Source organism: Ochlerotatus camptorhynchus, unplaced genomic scaffold (genome assembly GCF_037179485.1).
Source record: "Ochlerotatus camptorhynchus isolate MF236.1 unplaced genomic scaffold, CSIRO-AGI_Acam_v1.1 ptg000432l, whole genome shotgun sequence".
Lineage (NCBI taxonomy): Eukaryota > Metazoa > Arthropoda > Insecta > Diptera > Culicidae > Ochlerotatus > Ochlerotatus camptorhynchus.
In genome coordinates, this window is record NW_027040918.1 from 6782711 (window position 1) to 6793906 (window position 11196).

Here is an 11196-nt window from a genome sequence, read left to right on the forward strand (position 1 = left end):
GGTAGAAGTTTGTTCCGGCCGGCGCTGACGCACAGCTGCACAGCAAAAAAAAATGTAATATCGATCAACGTAATTCAAGCTGATGTATGAAATAATGATGTAATAGCAAAAAGCAGATACAATATTACATCAATGGATGTACAATGTGATATTGCACAACCGATAGATTGACCTGGTTGCAGCAGTTTCGATGTAATATTCAACAACTTTTTTTTGCTGTGTAAGTTATATTAAAGCAAAAGCATTCAATTAACTGATGTCCATTAAATACGCGTCAATCAAGCATATCCCTTCTGCTTGATTGAACGTTTCAATATAATGTATTTGAGTGGGGCTTATTGTGTGTGAAAATAGCTTCGGAATGCTTGCGTTCTTGAAATGGGCTATTGGATCTTCAGTTAAATCCCGGATTCAAGTATCTTGCAGTCATAAGACATGATTGCAGGATTGCAGGAAATTTTCAAGTAAGTTGCGAATTTGCCGATCCAAAAATCCCAAAGATATATCCTTTACCGCACCGGGAATCGAACTCTCTGACTCCGCCAGGGTATGCGGAAGCTTTACTAACTAGGCTATCGGAAGGTCGCAAACGATGTGTTTGACCAATAACGTCTGCTGTGTACACTCGCTGCACTAATTTCTTCACACTTCTCATTCACGTTCCACAATCTTTTGATAATTGTTATACTATTTATTCACGTGAATTTCAATATAAAAGCTACACTTTTTTGGATGCATTTGTTCAATCAATTCGGTTAACATTGTGGTTTTTTATTTTTTACACAATACCGAAAAAACAATTTTAGCTACAGAGTAGCTTATACAGGCTGTATAAGCTAAATTTTATCTAAACATGCTAGTCTGCAGGTTAAATTGTTAGTTGGGTATTACGCATTTCCCACCATACTGGACAAATAAGCGCGTTTTCACTTTTTAAAAAGTGTGTAAAAGTGCACGTTTTGTTGTCTTCGGTGCACTTATTCCTTATGGAGCAAGAAATAAGTGCTCCGAAGACAACAAAACGATTTGACGTAAACGTGCACTTTTATCACACTTTTTGCATTTTTGGATCAGTCCAGTTTCAGTTGCAACCAACAACATAACGGTTTTTTTTTCGTCTCACGTTTATATGCGTAACATTACCTATTCCAACCAGCATTCGGTGATTTGTTATAATAATTCAGCGCATTTCCATAGTAGTCTCGTAGTTCGTAGCTGCTGCGATCATTGTATGTCGAATCAATGTTTTTTCCGGCAACATGAGGGATGGTTAATAATGAAACACATGAGTAAAATACAAAAATTATGGAACTGTGACGTGTCATTGCAGTATATATATAAAAAGTGATATTAGTATTAATTCCAGGGAGTCGACCGATCACTTCTTGTTTACAGCACACTATGATTAATACTGGGTCATCCGAACCGATATGACGATGGGGGACATTCTATACTACACGTCTTTGGACTGTTAGCACATTTGCTCATTTGCTGCTTAAAAATGGGCTATTTTGAATTAGAATGCAACAAACTGAGTATATTTTGGAATTAAAAACGGAATTCGACTGACACATTTTTTGATTGTTCTTATTTTGAAACATTCTAAAATTGTTTGAAATTCATTTGTGGGGTTTTCTTTAAATTTTATAATTTTCCTCGAGGGGGAAGACAGTTCCTACTCTTCTTCTTTCCTTTATTTAACGTCGGTCTCTGTTCCGCAATCTAGTGCCAATTACCGATGGACATCGATTGCCATCCATTGACGGCAATCGAATGTGCAGGAAGGCAGCTTCCACACCTGCGTAGGATATCGCACCCATTCAAACACACATGGGCCGGGACCACCCAAGTAACCACAAGCATTAAATCAAAGTCAGGAATTGGTCTTTATAAGACATTATTAGTGCTCAGGAACCATTTAGTTGCATTTGCATTACTTGCCAGTTATAATATGGACATACTAGTGCCTACAAGCATTATTCAATATGAGCACTTTTTCTCTAGTCTTAATGATAGATATAGGGCTAGTGTTTTGAGCTTGTAAACTCTGATGTTATATTGGCTTACAAGCATACAAATGCGGCATTACATGTTTGTAAAGTGCTTATTATTCGCCTTGAGAGCACTTCGGTTTTGACATTTTCGATTCCAGCCGTAGTTAACAAAAATGGATTCTTTTGAAAAATGGAGAAAAACATTAAAAAGTGGAAATTACCGTCGTAAAGTGAATAATTACCGAAATCTAAGAACTGGGTGTGAATATGAATATCTAAACAATAAGGTGTGCGAAAGTGTGCACTCGAGTTTTCAGGAAGATTTCTCGGTTACCTCATCGTATACAGAGGATCTACCGGCACTGTTCAATCTCGATGAACATAGTTCTGATGACGATTTAGATGTACAGAACGAATGTATTGAAGAATACAGTCCTGATGAAGCATCTGACTCTGAGTTGCAGGATGCAGAAAACCGTGGAATGGCCCAGGACGATGTTTGGATAGAAGCCGATACATATGAGGATAAGAGTTTGAGTACTTTTCTTCGAAATTGGAGCTTAGAATTCAATATATCGCAAAATGCAATGAAGCCTTTAATGCAAAAACTTGCTCAATATGATCGAACCCTCCCCAACTCTCCAAGACGATTGCTTCGTACACCAAGAACCAAACCTACTATTATCAACATTGAAGGAGGTGAATACTGGCACCAAGGCGTCGGTAAACACGAATAGGTTTTGGTTGTCATGACTATCAATAATGTTTATGATTTTGTATCTTCGCAGAAACTTATCTTCGCCAAACCTTCTATACTTTATCGGAAACATGCACAGTTAGTATAAACGTGAATATTGACGGCTTACCAATATTCAAGAATGGGACACATCAAGTTTGGCCCATACTGTTTAATATCCATGGTAAACCTGACGTTAAACCAATGATAGCTGGCATGTTTTACGGTCGCAACAAACCAAAAAAGATTGAACAATTCCTGAGTCCATTTGTCACTGAAATTGTACCTATACTGCAAAATGGCATTCATATAAATGGAATAAAATTAAATGTGAACATTCGGGCGATGATTTGTGACTCACCTGCAAGGGCATTTGTAAAAGGTATAAATCATGTTCACTTTCTTAACTAACGAAATATAAAAACATGAATTTATATCTACAGGTACAGTCAACTTCAATTCTATTCATGGATGCCTCAAATGCTGCACGATTGGCCAACATTCACCATTACTTCGTACTAATATCTTTCCACAAACTTTAGCAAAGAAACGCACCGACGCAGGATTCCGTAACAAAGAATATGAAGGCCATTATCAAGTATACAAAATTCGTGAAAATGGAAAAGTCAAACGAATTCCTGTTACCACACCACTTTTGCAGCTACCGATTGATATGGTCGAAGATGTAATTGTTTCTGATTCATTGCATCTGTTACATCTAGGTATCATGAAGCGATTATTAATAGCGTATAAAGATGGCCATAACGGGTCCGATGATAGAAAATGGCCAAGTAGTGTAGTTGAAGCAATGACAGGCATCTTACTGTCAATAAAATTGCCAGTTGAAATCCACAGAGCAGTTCGTGGCATCGATTACTTAACCCATTGGAAAGCATCAGAGTGTGCTTCATTTCTTCATTATATTGGCGTTGCAATCCTTAAGCACTTTGTTGATGACAATCATTATCAAAATTTCATCAAGTTGTTCTGTGCAGTTATTATTTGTTCTAATGATTACTACGGAAGATTTCTACCGGTTGCTCAAAAGTTATTCGAACAGTTCATTTCAAACTATCATACATTATTCAATTCAATTACAAGTAACACACACAACTTAGTTCACGTGGTTGATGAAGTAACTCGTTTTGGATCTCTATCAACTATTTCTTCATACCCGTTCGAAAACCATTTGTTCCACATTAAAAAGATGGTTAGATCAGGAAAGCTTCCTTTGCATCAAATTATCAACAGAATAAGTGAAAGAAATTATTCAAATTCTTCTACCAATGTTTCAAAAAAAACCTATCCTTTGTTAATGTATGCATTTAAAACAGATCCACTTAAATTTGCTTGTATTAAACTATCTGAAAACTTTACTTTGAACAACAATTTTGCTAATAAGTGGTTTCTCACAAAAAATAGACGCATTGTTGCTATGGAATTCGCAGGCGCAGATGAAATTTGCGGTACAGAATTATATTCAGTTGAAGAACTTTTCGATAGTCCTTTTCCGTCTACAAACATTCATGTGTTTAAAACATCTTGCAATCTCACGTTTAGATCAACAAAAACTTTTGAAGTTAAAGACATTCTTTGTAAACTAGTTGCTGTAAGTGTTTATAATGAAACTGTATTTATTCCTTTACATCACACACTGCCATCAAACGAACGTTTGTAATTCAGTTTAATAAAAGTCATACATATCTCATGAACTTTTTATTTAATTCATACAAATCATAGTTCTGTGAGGTACTGATTACATGTCTGAAATAAAGAATTAGCGGACAAAAAATAATCGCATTAAGAAAAAAACATAGGAAATTAAAATGACCAATATTAAAACAGTAAACCCACATGGCAATCGTTAAAATATCAAATTTAAAATAAACGTTTAAAGCAACAACAACAAAACAGTTTAAAAAAGCTAAGGTAGTATTACCTTCAATCAAATTATTGTAGTTCTTGCAACAAATACTCCTCGACAATAACTTCCGCCTGGCTGACAGCATAATTATCTTCTTCTCCTTCACCACCATGATCAATGAAAAGGACATCGGGGTTCGTATCGACATCGTCCTGTATCTCCATCTTGACTACTGGTTTGTTCCGGATTTGCTTGCAGCGCTTTCTCGCTACTGAGGTTCGTGTTCCTTTAATCTCTTCGAAGCGCTGTTTGGCATTTTTCAAGCATCGATGCAAGAATCTCTGACAGTCGGTAAGAGCAAACGTTGGGTCAGAATAGATCACAACTTGGTACACCGAGGTGAATTTCCATATACCTTTTATGTGTGAAACCACATATTTTTTTGCAATTAGACCTCACAAATAAACAATATGTTTGGGGAACATAAAAAATATTTGGTTTCCCACAAATAAAATCAATGTTCTAAAAGAAATGAATTTCATATGTTTTGCAAATAAAATTTATGTGTGAAATTTATAACATTTATTTCTCGGTAGAACATGAAGATTATGTGTCTAAGTCAATCACACAAATAAAATCAATGTTCCAAAAGAAATGAATTTCATATGTTTTGCAAATAAAATTTATGTGTGAGATTTATAACATTTATGTCTCGGTAGAACATAATGATTATGTGTCTAATTCAAATGAAAGTCATGGTTCAAACAATAATGTTTACGTGTCAAGTACATATACTGTATGTGTGCTAAAATTATTATTTCCAGGGTTTCAGGCCTCGGTTTAGGCAAGGGCATTGGCAAAGCGTAGAGGAATATAGGGCAAGACGGACATAATCTCTAAACCACAACGTTTTATAGTTAATTTGGTAGAAATGTGTGCAAATCACTTCGCTAGTAAGTTCTCATACAGCATTACACATATTTCTACCAAATTAACTCTATGGTTTAGAGACGATATCCGGCTTGCCCCATATGGTCATCTTGCCCCACACTAGCCACAGTATCGCTTCTTCTGCCACCGGATCTTTAGGAACGAATGGGTCAACCTTTGATTTTTTCCCATGCAAATGTTCTTCTTCCTTAAACGCGCGTTTGATCAATTTTTGTTTTAAGTTTGTAATTCTATTGAATAATTTTCCGCCATGGTTCTTTCTCTTTCCACTTCTTGCTACAAAATACGTATCCTGAAATTCAAAAGATTGAGGTTAAAATTTTAATGTTTGTATAATTGTGCAATGTAGTGCATACCAATGTCTCGTGTCTGAATTGAGCAACAATTGCTTCACCGTAGTCACGAAGACTCTCCTCTTTCAAGGAAGTTCCCAGGCTAATGTGATAATCGGCGATAACTCCAACCAGCTCCCGCTGACTTTCTTTTGATAAAAGACCTCACTGGCCTCGCTTCAAAATTTCCTTCCCTGTTATTGTTGTGTTCAGCAAATCAACAAGAGTTTTTATACAAAATCTCTTGACTACCTTGATTTGGACACTCGGAGCAATGTTGTCGGAAGCATCTACAGGCTCTGGTGAGTTCTTGAATAGAGGTTTTATGCCGTCACTGACGTCCGTGGGTTGATTATTTCCGCGTGGAGGCGTGTTCTCCTCCTGCGCGTCATCCACCTGTCCGTCTTCCTCCTGCACGTCCTCCTCCTGCGCGTCGTCCTCCTGCGCGTCCTCCTCCTGCGTGTACTCCTCCTGGACGTACACTTCGTCAAAGGTGAAAAGGCCGTATCCCTGCGTAAAATTCAAAAAATGTTATTTCGCACAAATTAAATATTATTGCACCTACTCACGTTTGCCTTGCGCCATTCAGTTAGGCGACGGAAGATTTCGTTTATATTCCACTCTGTTTCCTCCGATTGTAAAGATTCTCCAAGCTCGTCGCAGGAAATGTTGATTAACGTGTCTTCCGTCAACTTTTTCGCTGAAAACAATCAAAAATAATAGTTTGATGGTAAGCAGTTAAAAATAAATAATTATTTACCTTTGAAAATGTTCAGAAGTTCTGCTGGAAGATCGAGCAGATATAGCACAATTTCAGTGAATTTATTTGATGACGCCATATTGCTTGTGTGCACTGAACTGAATAGCTCAAACATCAAAATTATGTGTGTATACACATAATCTTCAACTATAAGATGCGAACCATAATTTTTATGGCAGCACACACATAAATAAAATTTGTCACGCATATACGTGTTATAGGTTAGCTTATAGTAGCTAAGGGGTTTATAATGATGTTTATATTTACGCACATAAAAATAATGTTTTGCATATCTTATAAAAAGTATGTGTACCAGCCAAATAAACTTTAAGTTTAAAATTTTATTAGTGTAGAACAAATCAATCACTTTCACCTACTTATGAAATGCAATTTTCGAGATGATTACGTCATCGTTCTTCTTGTTACGGCTTGTCCCAGTCCACGAGCATCCCATCAAGAATTGTCTATCGAAGAAATAATCCACTATCTGCAAACAAACGGTCCATCCATCACCATCACGATCCTTGCCATGAATGGATCCTAGAGATTCCACGATCGACTCAACAAATGCTTCGTTACTTGAGTTTTGCTCCAGACTTTCGAGTTCATCCAAACAACGCACTGGTGTCAACGTAACTTTCCTTAATTGAATAAGATTACTCGGCTGGGGTTTTTGAACTGCCAAGACGTCAACTTTGGCATTCAATTGCGACAGCAGAGAGATACATCGGGTGACCTGAACTTTTGTAGTATCCTGTCCTTCCGAATCGCTTTGAACAACTCTGCAGCACTGTTGTCAGTTCTCAATTTCTTCCGAGGCTCATATTCTTCTGTATCAGATTGTATCTCCATTGCTTTTTGTTCACGAAAGGCCTAAAGTTATTAACCACCATTAGCTTAATGAATCGTTAAATTTACATGATTTTTTTTTACCTCGGAATATGTTCTGAAGTTGCTCCGTTTTTGTTTGCATCGATGAGTAGACAGCTGTGTTTTGTCGATTTTCACGGTGGGATCCTTTTTCGTCTTCTCCAAGAGACGGTATCCTGATACACCCTTTGGCCAGTAGCACAAATCGATACCTTGCTGATAGTTTTTCGAGGTGGATGCAACATCTTTCCATCCGTTTTTAACAACCCACTTGGATGAAAGAACTGACAAGAAGTGGTCTCCATTCTCGTAAGTTTGTACGATGCAATAATTGTCGACTGACATTTTTCCTGCAACAAAACAACAATCCATAAATTTCCAGCATATTTTCAATATTATAACAAGTTATTATTTGAAGAATTACCTAGCTTTAAGAGACGAATTATATGGCGATTGTTTTTGTTTTCACTTTCACTTTTACGCCATGCACGATCAAGCTGTCGGATCAGTTGCTTGCTTCAGAAAAGATGCCGCGCGAATGAAAAGGTCCTGTGTGCCTTTATAGTCTATTGCTTGGAAAAAAGTTAAACCAGTTTTATTTCTCACGAATGAAAGTTTACGTACGGATCATGGAAAACAAAATGAAAAAAGTAGTTTGTCTTTCTTTATCCTTGGTATTCGTGAGTGAGTATTTATTTGCAAGAAAATCACTGTTTTCCGTTAATAGAATTATTTTTCAAAGGAATACGACCTTTTGGTTTACACATCAATTCACTAATTGATATTTTCCGAGATATTTTCGACGAGTGGAATGTCATCAACGTTTTGCGACTGTGTATTTGTATATCCTATAGATCATCCAGATGAGGCACGCCCCAGAAAAAAAATCAGGAATTCAAGACACCGCCCGAAAAAAAATAATTATAATAAAACAACGAAATTACAATGATTTTTACTGTTGAATTTCTAGTACATTAAAATTTATTGTTAAATTATTGTACGGGAGAAAAAATGGATTTCGATTTTTAACGATACAATGCTCAAACAACGAAAATTAGTGTGATGAGATCAAATTTGTTCGAGAAAAATCACTTTTTTATATTGTTAAGATGCTTAACAACCCCCCTTTTTTACTGTAAATTTCTCAAATACCATGATTTTCATTGTTGTGAACCATGAATTTCGTTGTGATTTTATGGTGATGGACAAAAATGTCCAATGTTTTGACAGTAAATAACATGGTTACAATGACAATAAAAATCATTGTATTTTTATTGGATCTTTTTTTACGGGCGGTTCGAAACTCACAAGTTACTAATTAAAAAAAAAAAACTCTCTGAAATAAGCAGGCAAGAGATGTAATCTGATCACGATTGTGTGTGAGAGAGAGACAGTTGATATCGACTTTCCTTTTTTTGTTTTTATTTTGAGATAACTTTAATCCAGCATCCATCACTGCTGTGCTTGCTTACAATAACTTTGACATTTATTTCAGTACTATATAGGCATAATATAAAACCACATTAAAGCTATACTTAGGCATTATCTAGGCTAGCTATTTCGCCTTTTTCAGCTTTAAATCAGTATTTGAAAAATATATAAAGCTGTACAGCTGTAAATGAGTAGTTCTATATGTGGTTAGTTAGCTGAAAAATTGCCCCTTTTTAGTGCTTATCGGTTACTTGGGCAACGGCTTCACTTCCCTTTCGAAGGAAGACGTGACCAGAGATTTTTATGCCTCAGAAAAATCCCACCGACCTCGGCTGGGATTGAACCCAGACCCATTGGGGTGTGAGAAAGCAGTCACGCTTACCACTACATCACCGGCGCCGACACAGTTCCTACTCGTTTTTATTAACTTATTTATTTAGTTTTCTGCATCGTGGTCATACACAAACAATATATATATATTTAAATCTATTCTGCATATCGTCAGCAATATACAAAGCTCTTAAGCTGGGTTTAGACCAAGTTTTAGACAAGCCAAGTCAATTGATCAACTCAGTTGAATTCAATTGACTTGAAAAGTTGAGCCTGATTCAACTTTTTTTCAATTCAAGTGAGTCGATCAAGTTAGTTGAATGGCATGGTATATGCTGGGTTTAGATTGGGCAAGTCACTTGATCAATTCACTTGAATTTAACTGACTTGAATGCGAAATGAACGTGTAATCCTGCCATTCAAGTGAGTTTATCAATTGACTAAAATGTTGAACCAGGCTCAACTTTTCAAGCCAGCTGAATCCAACCAAGTTGATTAATTGACTTTCCTTATCTAAACTTTCAAGTCAGTTTAAGGTGTTTCCTTGTAGAGTCAATTTTTTCCATCACAGCTCGCAATTTCAAGAGCACACAACTCAAGATCTACGAGGTTTATACATCTGCAAATTTTAGACATTGCTTGCTTCTCCGCAGTAAGCAACAAGTAGTAGGTTCAGCTACGTGCATCCACAGAAACCTTATTATTTTTACACGTTAAATTGCGAAGTGTAACACGAAAAAGGACGCTACAGGGAATCACCTTAATTCAAGTGAGTTGATCAATTGACTTGCAAAAAATGTGGATGAAGTATGAAATCAATGGTTTTGTTTTTGCGGGATTTCCACTAAGATCCATTAATTAAAATGATGTATTAGTTTCTTTTCACACTTCACACGAACTGCTGTGATTGTGAGTTTATAAATGTTTGTTGTTAATATTTATTTCTTCAATCTGGATAACGAATGTTTTCTTGAAATGTCATATTGTTTCGCTGTGTACAAGGAATAATTTAAAAAAAATCAAAATTTGTTCTAGATAGGTGAATCCTAAGAACTCAGTAGTGAAGCAGAATCTTGACGCATCGGATTTTCGAGGTTTTTTGCTCTCATCGTTTTCTAATAGCGAATTTGTTTATTATTCAGTTCCAAACTGGATCGGGTATTAAGATCGGGTCTGCTTGTTTTCTTGGAAACGTCAGTTTGATCGTTTTTAAAACCTAGCTCAGGTTGAGGTTCGCACTGACAAAAAGTTCGGTTCCGCAACCCCGATAATAAACAAATTCGCTATAAGAGAACAGGTGACAAAACGGGGGCAAAAATGAACCTCTTTTCTGTCAAACGTGAACCAGCTCGTGATTGGCTGATTTGATGTGCGTAAGAAAGAGATAGACGTAGATAAAGATAGAGATGGAGATAGAAATTAAAGAGTAAGAAGCCAATTGTCACCTCTTTCTCTTAGATCGTTTTATAGCTGCTCGTGGGTTTCTGTTTTGAGGACAGGCGTGGTTGCCGTAAAAAATAAGATTAAGAAGAGGTATGATAGTCAAAACTAGAAATACTCAGAGGGAGTATTTCTAGCCAAAACAATAGTTAAAGAAGGATGTGAATAAATACCGGGGGGGGGGGGGGGTTTCGGTGACTGTCAAATACGAACAATCGTCGCCTAACTTGCATAACTGGTTCAACACGACAACAAAGCCATAAGCAACGATGGTTGTTGATGTTTGGAACCAAATTCACATATGGAAAATCAATGAGCGTAAACAGGTTAGACCCGGTGGGTTTGCCGTCTCTTTCGTTCTCCGGCTGATTAAATGGATGACAGAGTTTGATGTCACACTTCTTCAACCGTTTTGACAGCGGGAGAGCGAGAGAGATGACAAGTTCGCTGAGCCTTACATGTTTACATCTCATTGATGGCTGTTCAGT

The 11196-nt window shown here is 36.7% G+C and overlaps 1 protein-coding gene across 1 annotated transcript; it reads left to right on the forward strand.

Moving 5' to 3' along the window:
- The first annotated feature begins 2476 nt into the window (after positions 1-2476).
- On the forward strand, positions 2477-5461 carry LOC135711439 (uncharacterized). Its single transcript, XM_065234306.1, has 4 exons — positions 2477-2717; positions 2783-3112; positions 3174-3555; positions 5419-5461. Exons 1-4 carry the CDS (start codon positions 2477-2479, stop codon positions 5459-5461), a joined length of 996 nt encoding a protein of 331 aa, XP_065090378.1.
- The last annotated feature ends 5735 nt before the right edge of the window (positions 5462-11196 follow it).